Source organism: Balaenoptera physalus (assembly GCF_965194825.1).
Source record: "Balaenoptera physalus genome assembly, chromosome: X".
NCBI classification, from domain to species: Eukaryota; Metazoa; Chordata; class Mammalia; order Artiodactyla; family Balaenopteridae; genus Balaenoptera; species Balaenoptera physalus.
In genome coordinates this window covers 61,249,365-61,269,360 of record NC_138903.1, presented here as the reverse complement: position 1 = coordinate 61,269,360, position 19,996 = coordinate 61,249,365, and the positions used below count along the sequence as shown (strand labels likewise).

The following is a 19,996-nucleotide window of genomic DNA, read 5'->3' as shown; positions in this document are numbered from 1 at the left end:
CCTCATCTTCCTGTGGATTTTTCTTTTAATGGAAATAACTTTTCTTTTTTTCCCCTAATGATAAAAATGTGTTCATTGTAGGACATTGAAAAACTGAAAGATATAAAGAAGAAAGTAAAGATTCTCCCAAATCCCAACACTCAAAGATAAACATTGTTAATATTTTGGTAAATACTCTTCCAGACATTTTCGTTCAAATATGCATACATAAGTGTTTATCTTTTCTGTGAGACCTTTTCAGTTTACGTATTAGTGGGATTGGTTGGTCGCTGTAGCCACTTCTGTCTCTTCCCATTCACACCCAGGTGGAAACCATCCCAATAGTTTTCTTAAATTGACGTATATAGTTGATTTACAATGTTCTGTTAGTTTCAGGTGTACAGCATAGTGATTCAGCTTTGTTGCAGATTCTTTTCCATTTATAGGTTATTATAAGATATTGGCTATAATTCCCTGTGCTATACAGTAAATCCTTGTTGCTTATCTATTGTATGTGTAGTAGTTGGAACTCCCTGTATAGTAGTTTTTTTAGTCATTCAAATCTATAAAATTACACTTTTTAAAAATTAGTTAATTAATTGATTTTTATTTTTGGCTGCATTGGGTCTTCATTGCTGTGTGCGGGCTTTCTCTAGTTGCGGCGAGCAGGGGCTTCTCACTGCGGTGGCTTTTCTTGTTGTGGAGCACGGGCTCTAGGCGCATGGGCTTCAGTAGCTGTGGCACGCAGGCTCAGTAGTTGTGGCACACGGGCTTAGTTGCTCCGCGGCATGTGGGATCTTCCCGGACCAGGGCCCCAACCCATGTCCCCTGCATTGGCAGGCAGATTCTTAACCACTGCGCCACCAGGGAAGTCCCTAAACCTTTTTGAGCAGTTCGTAACTTTTTTCTTTTTTTAAACTCAACGGTAGGATATAGGCATTTCCCAAGTTTTATACCTCTACGTTGTTTTCACAGCAGTGTTTTTAAAGGCTGTATAAGTATGCCACTATATGGTACTAATGTACACTAGGTTGTATAAATAGTCCACATTTAACTAGGTGAACACATAAGAGATTTACAACGCCTCAGTGAACATTTCTATTAATCTATCTTTGCAAAATTTTCCAATTTCTTCTTTAGGAAAATTCCTAGAAGAGGAATTGTTGGGAAACGGTACACACATTTAAGACTTTGATACCAGTTGCCAAACTGCCCTCCAGAAAATTTGCAGTAATTTGTACTCCTAACCAACAGTGCACAAGAGTGCCTGTTTTGTGCATCTTGTCAATTTGAGGTTTTGTTAATCTTTTTAACCTTTGCCAATCTGATAAATGAAAAAAATTCACCTTGCTTTATTATTTGCATTTCTTTGATTACTGGTGGGGTTGAACATCTCTTCATGTGTTTATTGGCTATTTATATTTCTTCCTGTGCAAATTGTCTGATCATGTCCTTCACTGATTTATGTGCTAGACTACTTGTTTTTTTAATTTTAAGAGCTCTTACTGTTTATCTGTTACATATGTTGAAAAAGTCTTTGTCTAATCTGTGGTTTGTCTTTCAACCTTGCTTATAGTACCATTCAGAAGATTTTAATTTTTATGTGGTAAAACTTATCATTGTTTTTCCTTTCGATTCTGGTTTCAGGTCACGTTTAGATCTTGTCATGTTTATAAAATACTCACCCAAACTTCCTTTAGAAGTTTAATGATTCAATTTAATCTTTGATGAATCCAGAATTCATTTTGGTATATGAAGTAAGGCAGGGATCTGGTTTTATTTATTTTTTTAAATGGCTATCCAGTTGTTTCAATACTTTTTCTGGACCAGCTCTTTTCTCCACTGATTTGAATCATTTCTATATATACTCGGGCCTGTTTCTGGACTCTATTTTGTTCCATTTATCTGTCTGCATGCACTATTACCATACAGTTGTATTTACGGTAGTTTTAATACCTGGTAGAACAAGCCCCTGTCCCTTACTTTTTTATTACTTTTGTTTTTAGAATTTTCCAGACTATAATTGCATATTTACTCTGGAGGTGTTTTTCTTCTTTTAACAAGGTGTAATGCTACCTTCTGCACTACTTTGCATTCTTGGTTGCTTACTCTCTTTTAATCCAGTCTATTAATGAGAGTCTTAATAAGCGCTCATTAGAGTCCAAGCTGTTCACCTGCCTTATGTAACAATCTTAGAGTCCAAGCTGTTCACCTCCCTTATGCAACAATCTCTTTCAACATTTCTGCACTAAGTTGTTAAAGGGTTGCAGTGGAAAATTTATAGTTTATGCTAGGGGTAAGGTAAGATAATTTACCGCGTGTTGAGTGCTGCTTAATGGTATTTTACTACTCACTCTTGCATGTCCTCCCCAATATGTACCTGCTTCTTTTATGATCTCCTTTCCTCTTCTCTCTCTCTTTGACTTTTTTTTTTTCTGTCTCTTAATTCTCATTTACTTGTAACATCTAGAGAGGCCATCTAGATCAAAACCAAAAACATTGGGGCTACCCATACAACATAAGGGTTTTTTACCCTTTCTGCATATTTTCCTTTATTCCACTGGCCCTTTCAGTGCAGTGGTGTCAGCTCAGTAAGTAGCCCTGACTTTGGAGTCTTATTTGCAGTCAGTATTAATCAACAGAGTCATTTGATTCCTGTATGCCTGATATAATTTTGGATAATATAATATCCATTCTACTACAGACATTATTAATCACTAAGAGCTCTAAAAGGACCCCTGTGGGCTTGAGAGCTGAGGTCTAATTATTGTCCTGTTTCTTCATCTGTTCATCCATGAACAAAGGAGTTATGCTAGAGCCAGGAGCTTGGGTGGAATGATAGAAGTTGGGAGCCCTTAACTGCCAACCAGGAAATGGGGAGTGATAATGGGAACTCACATTCTTTAAGTACCTACCATATGCCAGCCACTGTTCTAGATGCTTTATGTACACTATTCCATTGAACCAGAAGCCTAGAATTACTTTTATTCCCGTCTTACAGATGAGGAAATTGAAGCGCTGAGATTCTAAGTAGCTAGCGCCAGCTCACGCAGTATGCAGTGTGTGAGGATTCGGTCAATTATGGGATACCACCAGACTTCTTCCCCTAATTTAGCAATCTAGGATTGTGAAATATATATCAAGTTGCAGGATTTAATAGAGAAGGATCCAAAAGAAAAGTAGTTAATAGCAGTACTTCCTGTTTTCCCCCTTTCCTTCACTATACTATGTGATCTAGATGCAGAAAATTTTGAAGAGGGAAAAGAAATTATTTTTAGAAATCCCATCTTTTCCACGATAAATAACGACTGACTCTGAGACTCTCAGGGTCAGGAGGCAACTCTGTTAGTGTTCCCAGACTTGAAGCCACAATCTCTTCTCTTCATCTTGTTAGCCAGCTCCACATCTGGCTTGACTGAGGTGCACAAGGCTTAAAAGAGGGGTATGTGAGGGAAGGGGTGGGAGCCTTGTTAATGCTTTGATTTGGCGTGTCCCCAAATTTGGAGGCCTCATGCCTTAACAGTGCTGTCTCTGAGTGGAGATTTCAGTAGAGGCCAACTCCTTGGTTGCAAGCATCACTCGTAGATTTAGCTGGAATCAAACATGTTCACATATATATATTCCACACCATCCCTGAAACCATTTGTTTGGAGTTGGGTAGGACCCCCTGCCCTTGCTGTGAGCCTGCAGGGGAGTCACTGGGTAGTTTCCTTCAGATTTGACAATGGCAGGGCAGCAGAAACATGTCTTGGAACTACAGGGTTTTTCAGTCTCCTCAACTTCTTATATTTCTGACCTTTGCACTCTTTTTTTTTTTTAAATTTATTTTTGGCTGTGTTGGGTCTTTGTTGCTGCATGCGGTTTTTCTCTAGTTGCGGTGTGCGAGTTTCTCATTGTGGTGGCTTCTCTTTTTGCGCAGCACGGGCTCTAGGCACACGGGCTTCAGTAGTTGTGGCACGTGGGCTCAGTGCTTGTGGCTCTCGGGCTCTAGAGCGCAGGCTCAGTAGTTGTGGCCCATGGGCTTAGTAGCTCCACGGCATGTGGGATCTTCCCGGACCAGGGCTAGAACCCATGTCCCCTGCATTGGCAGGCGGATTGTCAACCACTGCGCCACCAGAGAAGTCCCTGCACTCTTGAATAACCAGTGGGCAACATTGTTTACTTTCCATTCCTTCCTCCCTCCCTCTGTCCCTCTTTCCCCTGCCTCCTTCCCTCTGTCCCTTTTTTTTCTTTCGAAGGCCTGCTCTCCTCTTTCCTGTAACCCTCGCCATCTGCACTCTTCCCGCAGTAACTGCAGTATGTTTCAGTATTGCACTATACTCCCTCACTTTCACTGATTCTCACCCCGGCCCTCTGAACTGCATCCCCAGAACTTCACGCCCGGACTGTGCCCAGAAACTCAGGCTTCGAGATGAAGGGAAAACGTCAACTGGGAGAGGCCTTTCATTGACATCACTATGGGGGGAGGAGCTTTCCAAGCGTCTTCACTGGCACTGTGGACTTGGTTTGCGCAGGGAGCACTGTGGCGTCGGCTGTCCTGGCTGAGGTGTACAGGTTAGTTGTTTCTAATTAGCAAGGAGATGCAGTCGTTAGGTCAACACTTCTTAAAGTGGCCCTGACGCAGTGATTTTGAACTATGGAGCTGACTCTCCGGTGAAAGAAAACGGGGAAAGACAGGGTTTTGGTTTCGGGACTTGGATGAAGTATGGGGGGTGGTGCCCGGGGGGGGGGGTGGTGCCCGGGGTGGGGGTGGGGGTGGGGGGGGGGTGGGGAAGGACTGTCAGTGATTGGATGCTTAGAACGTACGTGCGGCGGGGTACGTGCGGCGGGGTACGTGCGGCGGGGTATGTGCGGCGGCGACGGGAGATTTTTGAACCAATTAGGAGGAGGCAATGAGTACCAGGCAGACCAATCACAGGGTACCCCGAGCCGTGGTGTTTTTGCGTTGCAGGGCGGATTGTCGTTAGAAAAGAAGTCCGACGAAAATTTCTGGCCTGCCGGGTTCCCGTCGCTGGACAACCTGCTGCTGCCGTTCGTTAACTGCATTTTCTGGGTCTTAAAATTTCCTCAGCATTTTTTCTTTTGGATAACAACTAACAGGAAAAATTTGAAAAGAAATTTATTGAGAAGCGGGAGAATAAAGGACAGAATATTAAAATATTTTCTTATTTCATAGGTCTGAACCAGAGATTTTAAAATGGACGCCACTGATTTTCGTTTCATGGACTTTAAAGGTATTTAGCTTTGCACTAGAAAATGTCGGACTGTTCGCTACCTTATCTAACATCTTCTGAATGTATTTTGTTTCCTAATTTTATCTCTTTGGCCTATCCACAGCTCCAAGTTTTCTCATTTAGGTATCGGAAAACAACATTGATGTCTAAGACACCGGAACCATTTTATAAACTAGCATAGGGAAATAGAATTCACAATTCACAGCTTGTTTTCCCAGGATTTTTGTGGCATGCATAATAACACTGGTTTAATCTGAAATAGAAATCTGCTGCGTTAAAAGTACATTAAAAAATTACGGCTAGATCCTGAAGTGCCTTTCCATAATCATCAGTTAAAAATAAATTATATCCTGTGTAGCTTTAGGTTTAAGAGCATTTTTCTGTATCTTAATTCTTTTGAAAATTGGTACTCTATGGATGATATTTGTGGGAGTTCTTAGTAAACAGAAACAATTCGATTGACTAGAACACCAGATTCCTCGACCATGCCAGATATGGGAGAGTTCACCATACTTCATTTTTTCTGGGGACATGATTAGACCTGTGGTACATTCGCATTCACATTCATATAATAATGAAATATGTTGTAACCAGGGTGGCTACAAATCTATGATTTAAAAAAGTTTAGGTCAGTGTTTTGTTAATGCTTGTCATTTTAAAACAACAGCAAAGCCCACTACCACCTACCTGAAGTTTTAATTTAGGATATACTATCTTAAAGATATAAGTATTGAGTAGGGATTAAGACTTTTAAGTATATGGTATTTGAGACCTGGTATTTACATAAATATTTGAAGCACACAGAAAAGTAAGGAGAATAATATAATGAACACCTGTAAAACTACCACTAAGTTTTGTTGAATCTTCACATTTTGTCATATGCTTCAGATATTTCACTGTTCCAAAGAACGAAAAGATTGAGGTGACTGTTTTTCATCATTTGAAATATTACATAAATTATATCATTTTGTATAGTTTTTTTTCCTGCAACTTATATTTTTTGCTCAGTATTATGTTTTGGATATTTACCCATATGGATATTTTAGCTCTAGTTCATTTATTTACACCGCTGACTAGTAATAATACATTGAATGTAAGTGTACCACAATTTATTTATCTAATCTCAACAGCATTACAACATTGTGTTTTGTAGTGTTTATTAGGAGCTTTCAAAAATTTTTGACCGCCACCTATGGCAAGGAAATATTATATTTTACATTACATCCCAGTATCAAAAGTTTAATGAAATCGTTTTACCCTTATTACACACAGCACACTATGATATTTCCTATTCTATGCTTTTTCATTTACAAAATGTTGGTTATGACTCACTAAATTAACTTATTTTTTGAGCACTAGTGGGTGAGGCTCTAGGGCAGTGCTGTACAATTGGAACACAGTGCGAACATAAATAATTTTATATTTCCTAGTACCACATTAAAAAAGGTTAAACAGATGAAATTAATTTTAACAATACAGATTATTTAGCTCAGTATATCCAAAATGTTATCATATCAACATGTAATTGATATAAAAATTATAATGATATTTACATTCTTTTTTTTCTGTACAAAGTCTTTGAAGTTTGGTATGTATTTTATAGTTAAAGCATATCTCATTTTGGACTTGCCACATTTCAAGCGCTCAATAGTCACATGTGGCTAGTGGCTACTCTATAGTGGCAGTGCTATTCTGGGGTGTACATTAAGAAGTTGCACTGATGAGTCAAAAGCTACAAGCATGTTTAACTTAACAGATATTGCCAAATTGCTGTCCACAGTAGTTTTAACAATTTATACTCCCTCTTCTTTTCTCTTTCCCTATATTATTGCTAATATTTGGTATTGCCAGACTTCAGAAATTTTGCATGAGTGAAGGGTTTTTAAAATTAATTAATTAATTAATTAATTTAGTTTTGGCTGTGTTGGGTCTTCATTGCTGCGCGCAGGCTTTCTCTAGTTGCGGCGAGTGGGGGCTGCTCTTTGTTGTGGTGTGCAGGCTTCTTATTGTGGTGGTTTCTCTTGTTGCGGAGCATGGGCTCTAGGTGCACGGGCTTCAGTAGCTGTGGCACGTGGGCTCTAGAGCGCAGGCTCAGTAGTTGCGGTGTGTGGGCTTAGTTGCTCTGCGGCATGTGGGTTCTTCCCGGACCAGGGATTGAATCCGCGTCCCCTGCATCGGCAGGCAGATGCTTAACCACTGCGCCACCAGGGAAGTCTGGTGGTGTTGTTTTTAATTAACATTTTATCTTGGGGTAATTTTAGATTTACAGAATAGTTACAGAGATAGTGCAGAGAGTTCCCAGATACCCATCAGCCAGTTCTATTTTCTCTCATGTTATCATATTACATGGGTGTTTTAATTTGCATTTCTGTCAACTAGTGAACTTGGATATATTTTCATAGATTTATTGACCATTTGAGTTTTCTTTTCTGTGTACACAACCTTTTCAGTCAGATTTTGTAAAAATGGACCACAAAGAGCCATGTGATGGCTTAGCTTATTTTCTTCTCAGGGAGAATTGACATAACATCCCTCTTTTTGTACCAACAATTCCAATCAATTTCAAGGCCAAAAAGGAATACAAATTGGTCTAAGTTATACTCACTGGGTCTAAATAATTGTAACTCCTTTTCTGCATGTCAGCTCTTCAAGTATTTGAAGGTAGTTATGTCCCCTGGGAAGTCTCTTCTTCAGATTCAGCATTTTTAGTTCTTTCAGTCATTTCTCATATTACATGGTTTCTAGTCCTCTCATCATTTTGTGTGCTGTCCTCTGAACATGCTCTGTTCTTTTCATGTTATTCCTTAAAGTGTGGTACCCAGAACAGAACACAATTCTCTAGGTTCTATATGATAAGCTCAAAATAATCTTTGTCTTTAGATTTAGGAATGATCATCATTGTCTTTAGGTACCGATATAGCTAAGGTTGGTTTTTTTTTTTCTTTTTTTGGGTGGTGGCAGTCACACCACACTAATGACTCATTTTGAGCTTTTGGTCCCCAGAAGACCCTCAGTCTTTTTTTAATACATGCTTCTATTAAGCTACATCTTGCCTGTCATATATTGGTGCAGTTAGCTTTGGAGACATAAATGCAGGACTTTAATTTTTTCTTACATTAATGTCATTGCTATGACTGGAGGTTTAATTTTTGTTCCTGATTATATCTTCTGTCTTATTTGTTACCTGTTTCTCTTTCAACTTCTTCATACAAATCATAGATAAAATTGTTAAATAGGAGAGGGCCAAGGACAGAATGTTATGTCATTAAAAACTTCACTTCAGGAACTTCCCTGGTGGTCCAGTTGCTAAGACTCTGCGCTCCCAATGCAGGGGACCTGGGTTTGATCCCTGGTCAGGGAACTAGATACCACATGCTCCAACTAAGAGTTCGCATGATGCAACTAAAGATGCCGCATGCCTCACTGAAGATCCCACATGCTGCAGCTAAGACCCGACACAGCCAAATAAATAAATAAATATTAAAAAAAATAAAAACTTCACTTCAGGTTGACATCAATTCATTAAGCAGCAAGCTCTGAGTATGCTTTTTAAAAAATATTTGTTTATTTTAAAATTAATTTTCATTGGAGTATAGTTGATTTACAATGTTGTGTTTGTTTCTGCTGTACAGCAAAGTGAATCGGTTATACATATACATATGTCCACTCTTTTTTAGATTCTATTCCCATATAGGTCAGTACAGAGTATTGAGTAGAGTTCCCTGTGCTATACAGTAGGTTCTTAGTTATCTATTTTATATATAGTAGTGTGTATATGTCAATCCCAATCTCCCAATTTATCCCTCCCCCCTCTTTCCCCCTTGGTAACCATAAGTTTGTTTTCTACATCTGTGACTCTATTTCTGTTTTATAAATAGGTTCATTTGTACCATTTTTTTTAGATTCCACATATAAGTGATATCACATGATATTTGTCTTTCTCTGTCTGACTTCACTCAGTATGACAGTCTCTAGGTCCATCCATTTTGATGTAAATGGCATTATTTCGTTCTTTTTTTATGGATGAGTAATATTCTATTGTATATATATACCACATCTTCTTTATCCATTCCTCTGTTGATGGACATTTAGGTTGCTTCCATGTCCCAGGTATTGTAAATAGTGCTGTAGTGAACATTGGGGTACATGTATCTTTTCGAATTATGGTTTTCTCCCAAAATATGCCCAGGAGTGGGATTGCAGGATCATATGGTAGCTCTATTTTTACTTTTTTAAAAGGAACCTCCATAGTGTTCTCCATAGTGGCTGTACCAGTTTACATTCCCACCAACAGTGTAGGAGGAGGGTTCCCTTTTCTCCACACCCTCTCCAGCATTTATCGTTTGTAGATTTTTTGATGGCCATTGTGACTGGTGTGAGGTGATAACTCGTAGTTTTGATTTGCATTTCTCTAATAATTAGTGATGTTGAGCATCTTTTCATGTGTCTGTTGGCCATCTGTAGCCTTCTTTGGAGAAACGTCTGTTTAGGTCTTCTGCCCATTTTTTGATTGGGTTGTTTGTTTTTTTGATACTGAGCTGCATGAGCTGTTTGTATATTTTGGAGATTAATTCCTTGTTGGTTGCTTTGTTTGCAAATATTTTCTCCCATTCTGTGGGTTGTCCTTTTGTTTATGGTTTCCTTTGCTGTACAAAAGCTTTTAAGTTTCATTAGGTCCCATTTGTTTATTTTTGTTTTTATTTTCATTACTCTAGGAGGTGGATCAAAAAAGATCTTGCTGAGATTTATGTCAGAGTGTGTTCTGCCTGTTTTCCTCTAAGAGTTTTATAGTATCCGGTCTTACATTTAGGTCTTTAATCCATTTTGAGTTTATTTTTGTGCATGGTGTTAAAGAATGTCCTAATTCTATTTTATTTTATTTTATTTTTTATTTTTTTTTGTTTTTATTCCTGTTGGGATTTTTTTTTTAACATCTTTATTGGAGTATAATTGCTGTACAATGGTGTGTTAGTTTCTGCTTTATAACAGAGTGAATCAGTTATACATATACATATGTTCCCATATATCTTCCCTCTTGTGTCTCCCTCCCTCCCACTCTCCCTATCCCACCCCTCTAGGTGGTCATAAACCACCTAGCTGATCTCCCTGTGCTATGCGGCTGCTTCCCACTAGCTATCTATTTTACGTTTGGTAGTGTATATATGTCCATGCCACTCTCTCACTTTGTCCCAGCTTACCCTTCCCCCTCCCGGTATCCTCAAGTCCATTCTCTAGTAGGTCTGTCTTGATTCCCATCTTGCCCCTTAGGTTCTTCATGACCATTTTTTTTTTTGGATTCCATATATATGTGTTAGCATACGGTATCTGTTTTTCTCTTTCTGACTTACTTCACTCTGTATGACAGACTCTAGGTCCATCCACCTCACGACAAATAACTCAATTTCGTTTCTTTTTATGGCTGAGTAATATTCTATTGTATATATGTGCCACATCTTCTTTATCCATTCATCTGTCGATGAACACTTAGGTTGCTTCCATGTCCTGGCTATTGTAAATAGAGCTACAATGAACATTTTGGTACATGACTCTTTTTGAATTATGGCTTTCTCAGGGTATATGCCCAGTAGTGGGATTGCTGTGTCATATGGTAGTTCTATTTGTAGTTTTTTAAGGAACCTCCATACTGTTCTCCAAAGTGGCTGTATCAATTTACACTCCCACCAACAGTGCAAGAGGGTTCCCTTTTCTCCACACCCTCTCCAGCATTTATTGTTTGTAGATTTTTTGATGATGGCCATTCTGACCAGTGTGAGATGATATCTCATTGTAGGTTTGATTTGCATTTCTCTAATGATTAATGATGTTGAGCATTCTTTCATGTGTTTGTTGGCAGTCTGTATATCTTCTTTGGAGAAATGTCTATTTAGGTCTTCTGCCCATTTTTGGATTGGGTTGTTTGTTTTTTTGTTATTGAGCTGCATGAGTTGCTTGTAACTTTCGGAGATTAATCCTTTGTCACTTGCTTCATTTGCAAATATTTTCTCCCATTCTGAAGGTTGTCTTTTGGTCTTGTTTATGGTTTCCTTTGCTGTGCAAAAGCTTTTAAGTTTCATTAGGTCCCATTTGTTTATTTTTGTTTTTATTTCCATTTCTCATAATTTTATTTTTTTTACATGGGACTGTCCAGTTTTTCCAGCACCATTTATTGAAGAGACTCTCTTTTCTCCGTTGTGTGTTCTTGCCTCCTTTGTCATAGATCAGTTGACCGTAGTTGTGTGGGTTTATCTCTGGGCTTTCTATCCCGTTCCATTGATCTATTTGTCTTTTTTTTCTGCCAGTACCATACTGTTTTGATTATTGTAGATTTGTAGTATAGTCTGAAGTCAGGGAGCCTGATTCCTCCAGCTCCGTTTATTCTTTCTCAAGATTGCTTTGCTCTTCGTGGTCTTTCGTGTTTCCATACAAATTGTAAAAATTTTTTGTTCTAGTTCTGTGAAAAATGCCATTGGTAATTTGATAGGGTTTGCATGGAATCTGTAGATTGCTTTGGGTAGTATAGTTATTTTGACAATATTGATTCTTCCCGTCCAAGAATATGGTATAGCTCCCCATCCGCTTGTGTCATCTTTGATTTCTTTTATCAGTATCTCATAGTTTTCTGAGTACAGGTCTTTTGCCTCCTTCGGTAGGTTTATTCCTAGTTATTTTTTTTCTTTTTAATGCGATGGTAAATGGGATTGTTTCCTTAATTTCTCTTTCTGATCTTTCATTGTTAGTGTATAGGAATGCAAGAGATTTCTGTGTATTATTTTTGTATCCTGCAACTTTACCAAATTCATTGATGAGCTCTAGTACACTGAGTATGCTTATTCCACCTGCCTGATTTGCTCTGGTACTCTGAGAATGCCTATTCAACCTGCCTGACAAAGCCTGGAAACTGTCTTGTTCTATACTTGGCTTTATCTCTAGATTTAGAATTTTGGTTCTTCTCTTTGAAGGGTTCTTGGGGCTCTCTGTGTGTGAACGTCTGTTACCAACTCCTATTCATCGTTTTCCCCCAGCTTTATTGAGATATAATTGACATAATATTGTATAAGTTTAAGGTGTATGGCATAGTGATTTTTATACATGTATATACTGCAAAGTGATTATGGAAATAATGTTAGTTAAGACATCTGTCACCTCACATAGTTACAGTCTCACAGCCTCCAGGGATTTCAGGTCTGTAGTACTTCTTCTTTCTTTCTCTCTCCTCAACTTCCTCTTTCCTTTTCCTTTCCTTTTCTTATTCTTTCTTTCTTAGAAATTAACTTTATTGAGATATACTTTACATACAATAAAATTCATACACTTTAATAAACAATTATTTATTTTTTGGCTGCATTGGGTCTTCCTTGCTGCATGCGGGCTTCCTCTAGTTGTGGCTAGCGGGGGCTACTCTTCGTTGCAGTGTGCGGGCTTCTCATTTTGGTGGCTTCTCTCGTTGTGGAGCACGGGCTCTTGGCATATGGGCTTCAGTAGTTGCAGCACGCAGGCTCAGTAGTTGCAGCACACGGGTCCTAGAGCACGTGGACTTCAGTAGTTGTGGTGCGTGGGCTCAGAGTTGGGGTGCGTGGGCTCTAGGGTGCGTGGGCTTCAGTAGTTGTACGCGGGCTCCGTAGTTGTGGCTTGCGGGCTGTAGAGCACAGGCTCAGTAGTTGTGGCGCACAGGCTTAGTTGCTCCACGGCATGTGGGATCTTCCTGGACCAGGGATCGAACTCGTGTCCCCTGCATTGGCAGGCGGATTCTTAACCACTGCACCACCAGGGAAGTCCAAAATTCACACACTTTAAGTGTATAGGTTGATGCTTTTTTTTTTTTTGGGCAAATATAACCTGTTTAACCACCGTTACAATCAAGAAATGGAACATTTTCATCTCAGAGAATTCTACCATACCCCTTTGCTGTCAATCTACCCACAGCCCTCTACCCCAGGCAACCACTGTTCTGATTTCTGTCACTGCAGATTAGTTTATAAATGAAATCATTCAGTATATACTCTTTTTTCCTATGGTGTCTTTCACTAAGCATAATCGTTTTGAGAGTCATCCATATTGTTTCATATATAAGTAGTTAATTCCTTTTTATTGTTTAGTAGCATTCTACTGAATGACTAGATCACAATTTGTTTATTCATCAGTTGATGGACATTTTTGACTATCATGACTAAAGTTACTATGAATATTCATGCATAAGCTTTAAGTGATTTAGGTTTTCATTTCTCTTGGGGAGAATATCTGGGAATGGATTTGCTGAGATGTAAAGTGCTTTTGTAACCAGGTTTTACCAGATTTTCTAGATTATTTCCTTTTTGGAGGACAGGTTTTGAAAGGCCCAAATTCTTAATTTAAGAAACAGTAGCATCTGGGCTGGGGGTGTTTCCTAAAACTGTCCTGCTTGATTCAGAAAGAAAAAGTTCCTCATCTTGACAAGTACCAGGACCATACAAAATAGAAGGTGACTTAACATGGGAATAGCAAAAAGTTGAGTGTTGTTGAATAGTTGTACCAAGATAATTCAGCCCAGTTGTCCTTCTCAACATGAGCGTTATTTCTTCTTAAAGAATGGCAACTGTTTTTCAAGCTTTGGAACTCCCTTTCCTGTTGTTAATTTGAAGAGAATTCTCCTTTTTCTAGATTTCTAACATCTTTGTATTTGCTATAATATAAACATCCTTATGGACTATTCAAATATCCAAGTTTTTACTTTCTTTTTTCTGTTAAATCCATGACGACTGTTAAGGAAGTAGGTATTAACAATTTGTATCATTAAATCTTCAGAAGCCAATGACAGTATATACTTTAGACCAGCCCTGTACAATAGAAATATAATGTGAGCTACAGTGTGATTTAAAAATTTCTAGTAGCCACATTTGAAAAGCAGAGAGAAACAGGTACAATTATTTTAAATAATAATAATAGTAATAATAATTTTGATACTATGTTTATAGCCCTACATATCCAAAATATTATTTCAACGTGTAATCAGTATAGAAAATTACTGAGATATTTTACATTTTTTATACTAAATCTTTGAAATCTGGTGTGTACTTTACAATTATAGCCCATCTCAATTTGGACTAACTACATTTCAAGTACTCAGTAGTCACATGTGGCTGCCATGTTAGACTGCAGATCTAGACTGAAAATTTTACTAGGAAAACTCACTCAAGATAATTGACTTTCATTGAATCTCAAAGGACTTTATTCATTTGAAAGCCTCCCTCAACAATTTTTTCCAAATCGTTTACATGGCACAGTGGGATGCTCAGATTAGGAGTGATGGGATTATTAGGAAGTGTCCCAAGAGTGTGCCATGTAGCTCAGAGTCATAAGCACAGTGTCTGTATGGCCTGTGCAGAAATCTTGTTGATATACTTGTTGGAGTCACCTGGTATGCACGTATTAGGTAGAAATAATATAGTTTATGAAATAAAGAGACAGTGTAACTAACAAAATGGAACTTTGTTAGTATACCATACCATGTATTTCAAGCTCTGGCCCCTACATACCTTTCTAATGGTGTTTCCTGTAACCTTCCTTTACCCTTTTCTCCAGCCATACATAACTGCTTATGGTTATTTGAACCCATTGTGCTTTCCACACCTGCATGTTTTTCCTTCTGTTTGGTATGTTGCCTGGCAAACTCGTAAGTGATCGTTCAAGACCCACCTCAAATAGCACTCAGTGAAGCCTATTCTGCCATCCCTATATCCCAGCTCTCAAACGGGTAGTTACTTAATTCTTCCTTTATATTTCTGTAGCGTCTTGCACTCACAGCACTTATTATATTGTAAGTTTTCTCATTTTAATTTCTCTTAATAGTGTGATCTGCGTGATGGTATAGACTGTTTCACTCATCTTTGTATTCCTAGTAAGGTCCCTAGTATCTGCCTGATATCAAGCATTCAATAAACGTTTGTTGTATTACCTTTTACAAGGAGAAATATAGACACCAGCCAAAGCAGAAAGTACAGTTGTTGTGGATTTTGTTCATGCTGTACTACTAATAGCTTTGATCTTGGGCAAGTTAATTAACTTCCCCGTAGCTTATTTTAATTAATTATAAAATTAGAGTGCGTTACTAGAATTTTAAGGTGACTTACAGCTCTAAAAAATTGGTTGATTGATACATGTTGGTTGATTGATACATTGGTTGATTCCACATACATCTTGTGTGGAAATGTGTGTAAGCTCCTCAAGGGAGGGACTGTGTCTTGTTTACATTATTCTTGGTGCTTAGCAAAATACTTGATTATCATTAAATGTTAATTGAATTAATGAATGAAATAACTCTTGTCTTTTTTATTCCTATTGCCCACAAGGATAGTAACACTGTCACCAGGGATGATGCTATATATTTCTGATGATGATTTGGAAATGCACATGGGCTCAGATAAAACTTTCCTGTGTTATTCTGTCACCATCAAAAGCAGTTCATAAGATGCTTAATTGTTTATGACATATTGCTTAGCAATCCTCTAAATAACTAGTGCATTCTGTTAGGAATGAAAAGGCTAAAGATATCTTGTGTGGAAAATTAGCTGTCATTCATTTGGTTTCATTAAATATTTGACTTTTTTTGCAAGCAAGTTTTATGTGTATTATGTGTGGTTTACAATAGTATAGAGATAAGAAATCACAAAGACAGTTGAATCAACTTAGGTTTCTTTCTTCCTTCAAAGACCTCTTTGGTGAGAGTTGCTATAATGTACTCAGCTTAGCTAATCCACTTCGACCTTCCAACTGTGTTGTTATAGTCTACTAATTGCATTCCCAACCTTTCCATGTGTTGTTTTTGGTCTGATTTAGATGTGAATCTACTGGGCAGGTGCCTTGGATAAGTCTGTCTTCAGTGCCTAGTGCATTGTTAACACTCAGTAAACAAGTTAATTAATTAAGTTGTTAAACAGATAGAAATAGCCTTTGGTAACCATGGTAACTAAAACAAAGCAGATCTTAGCTGAATAGAAGACTCAGTCAAGAGCAGCAGGGTTCAACTACAATGGGTAAGATGATGTAATGAGAATAAAAGAGTAATATATACAGATACTTTGTAAATATATACAGATGTTTAGGGGTAGGATTGGATGAATTGGCAAATTGAGATTGGTTATTGACCTTGCATTTTATAGGAGTGTGAAAGAAATAAAATACCAGATTCATTGCAACATTTATACAATATGCATTTGGTTGAGAGGACTGAGTTGTGGCTTTTTGAGATATTCCTCTTACTGCTATGGTTTGTTCAATGTCAGTATAATTCTACCCTTTAGTCTCTAAAGTTTAGTGCCCTGGATGTGACTGGATGTCTTTCCTCACCAGAATCAAGTTGGAAATTCCTTTTTTGGTTAGCATGATATAGTCAGCTCTTGCCTTTTTACCTCCCCCCACCACCCAGCCAGTTGCCCTCCAAAATTTTACATAGCTTTATCTCCTGATGAGCCCAGGCTTAGGTTTGCTTCAGTCCCTGAGCCAGTTCTGTACAGGGCAAGAAAGAATAACAGTATTATGTTGTAGGGAAGAGACTGGTTTGGAATGAAGTCATACTGGCCATCAGATTTGAGATTTAACATGCTGGGGGCATACTCTAGTCACCTGTTGAGCTTTAGAACTGTATCATTTCTGACTGTCATGATTTTCATGGAGCTAGCCTGCCCTGTATCCTTTCCTAGTTGCCCTCCAGGACCAAGATGCTGCTCAGAACTACAATACACTGCTGTGAATAATGCTCTTGGAACTATGGTTCATGCAGTTTCATCTGACTTCTGCATTATGATTCGCTGCTTGGATTCTCTTGTGCCATACCCAGTTTGTCAGTTGGGTCCTCCTGGAACATTGTATATGAAAAATGATCGTCTCTGACCATTAGATAGAAAGTATGATTTACAGTGTGGTTTTGTCTGTCACTAAACCTGTTCTGAGTTTGCTTGAGTTTTTTTGCCATGCCCTTTTGACACTGTTTTGGACATTTTGACTCTTCTCATTAAAAGTAGCCTCTGCTGGAATAGTTTTTCTTAGCTCACAATCAGAATTATAGTGTAGCACTCTGAATGGTGTTGGCTCATTTCTTTTCTCTCTATTTTTTAGTTGTCTCAGAGTCCTGGCAAGTCAATTCTTCCAGGCCTTTTCCAATAGGTCTAGTATAGTGGAAAGTACAGGATTTCAAATTAGAAAGCGTGAGTTCAGCTCCTAGTTTGCTACTTCCTCTTTCTGTCACCTTTGAGAAGTCACTATACTTTGTTATATCTCAGTTCCTGCATCTTATAAAAGTATCTCCCTTACAGAGTAGATTGATGATTAAATGAGAATGCATATTAAAAAGCTTTGAGACTGTAAAGCACTATGCAAATGTTTATTTTATTGTCATTTTTGGTTCTTTTCTCACTGAAGAAATTGCAAGTAATCATTGTGATTTGGAGTAAAATCTTGAATTGACCCTGGCAAGTCTTTGAACTGCTTTGGGTTTTGAATGACTGGTTGAGTTGATGGAGGTCACGGGGAGAGACTTGGCAGGACTGTTGATAGATTTTTTCCATGTTGTCACAGAAGCTCCCTTCCTCAAGGACAGGGAAGAAGTTTATTTTCTATTATACTGTACCTAGAATGCTGTCTACCTAATCAGAATTAATTGGTACATATTAACGTGGCTGCCTCAATAGAGTGACTCCCCAGTTTTAACTAGGATGAATCTCATTTAAATTAAATTGACTGCAATCATGTTGTAAATCATATTTATTTCAGTAGCCAGGAAGATAATTTAATCATTTTTTTCCAAAATGTACAATATTGCCTGATATAACCTTAATACAGGGTGTTGTCTTCACATCTCAGGAATAGGCTGTATTTACAGAAGCTCTTTTCTGAGCTTCTCCCAGAAGCAAGTCTCTCCTTCATAGTGTAACTCTCAACCATTCAGCTATGTGATCTCTATTACTTACTCAGCTTTGCTGACTGCATTTTATCCTCAAGAACTGCAGTGCTCTCATTGCCTCAGCTGGTGTTAGTCAAGTTGCTCAACTGAATGACACTGAAAATATGTTTTGAAAGGACCAGAATTATTTTGACAAAGAATGAATTATATAAAATATTAAGAGAACATTCACAAATCAAAATTAACGCCTTCACAGTATCATATACTATGTAACTAGGAATTATAATTGGTATTCTAATAAAATATATTTCGATTTTTTTTAAAAGGAAGTCAAATTTAAAAATTTATATTGGGTTTTTTCTTTTCAAAAACATTTCAAGAAATCTGTTTTTAAAAAATATGTGGATTTTTAAAAACATCATTTAAAAACTTTCCTAGTTATTTTTTTAAATTGAGGTATAATTGACATACAACATTATATTAGTTTCAGGTGTACAACATAATGATTCAATATTTGTGTATATTACAAAATGATCAGCACAATAAGTCTAGTTTAACATCCATCACCATACATAGTTAGAAAATTTTTTTTGTGTGTTGATAACTTTTAAGATTTACTCTTTTTTTTTTAAACATCTTTATTGGAGTATAATTGCTTTACAATAGTGTGTTAGTTTCTGCTTTATAACAAAGTGAATCAGTTATACATATACATATGTCCCCATATCTCTTCCCTCTTGCCTCTCCCTCCCCGCCACCCTCCCTATCCTACCCCTCTACGTGGTCACAAAGCAACGAGCTGATCTCCCTGTGCTATGGGGCTGCTTCCCACTAGCTAGCTATTTTACGTTTGGTAGTGTATATATGTCCATGCCACTCTCTCACTTTGTCCCAGCTTACCCTTCCCCTTCCCGGTATCCTCAGCTCCATTCTCTAGAAGGTCTGTGTCTTTATTCCCATCTTGCCCCTAGGTTCTTCATGACCATTTTTTTTTTTTTAGATTCCATATATATGTGTTAGCATACGGTATTTGTTTTTCTCTTTCTGACTTACTTCACTCTGTATGACAGACTCTAGGTCCATCCACCTCAGTACAAATAACTCAATTTCATTTCCTTTTATGGCTGAGTAATATTCCATTGTATATATGTGCCACATCTTCTTTATCCATTGATCTGTTGATGGACACTTAGGTTGCTTCCATGTCCTGGCTATTGTAAATAGAGCTGCAGTGAACATTTTGGTACATGACTCTTTTTGAATTATGGTTTTCTCAAGGTATATGCCCAGTAGTGGGATTGCTGTGTCATGTGGTAGTTCTATTTGTAGTTTTTTAAGGAACCTCCATACTGTTCTCCAAAGTGGCTGTATCAATTTACACTCCCACCAACAGTGCAAGAGGGTTCCCTTTTCTCCACACCCTCTCCAGCATTTATTGTTTGTAGATATTTTGATGATGGCCATTCTGACCAGTGTGAGATGATATCTCATTGTAGTTTTGAATTGCATTTCTCTAATGATTAATGATGTTGAGCGTTCTTTCATGTGTTTGTTGGCAATCTGTATATCTTCTTTGGAGAAATGTCTATTTAGGTCTTCTGCCCATTTTTGGATAGGGTTGTTTGTTTTTTTGATATTGAGCTGCATGAGCTGCTTGTAAATTTCGGAGATTAATCCTTTGTCACTTGCTTCATTTGCAAATATTTTCTCCCATTCTGAGGGTTGTCTTTTGGTCTTGTTTATGGTTTCCTTTGCTGTGCAAAAGCTTTTAAGTTTCATTAGGTCCCATTTGTTTATTTTTCTTTTTATTTCCATTTCTCTAGGAGGTGGGTCAAAAAGGATCTTGCTGTGATTTATGTCATAGAGTGTTCTGCCTGTGTTTTCCTCTAAGAGTTTGATAGTGTCTGGC

The 19,996-nt window shown here is 37.9% G+C and overlaps 1 protein-coding gene and 1 pseudogene across 2 annotated transcripts in view; one reads left to right on the top strand and one right to left on the bottom strand.

Moving 5' to 3' along the window:
• Positions 1-2,194: 2,194 nt before the first annotated feature.
• TEX11 (testis expressed 11) overlaps positions 2,195-19,996 on the top strand; it is a 373,633-nt gene continuing 355,831 nt past the window's right edge. The window contains exons 1-2 of the mRNA XM_082445679.1: positions 2,195-4,533; positions 5,156-5,213. Coding sequence (XP_082301805.1) covers positions 5,177-5,213 — 37 coding nt within the window. The 5' untranslated portion in view covers positions 2,195-4,533; positions 5,156-5,176. The remainder of the gene's footprint in view (positions 4,534-5,155; positions 5,214-19,996) is intronic.
• LOC309652343 (uncharacterized protein KIAA1143 homolog pseudogene) overlaps positions 8,773-19,996 on the bottom strand; it is a 209,720-nt pseudogene continuing 198,496 nt past the window's right edge. Inside the window, exon 2 of the transcript XR_014268761.1 lies at positions 8,773-10,258. The product of XR_014268761.1 is annotated as an uncharacterized protein KIAA1143 homolog pseudogene (transcript). The remainder of the gene's footprint in view (positions 10,259-19,996) is intronic.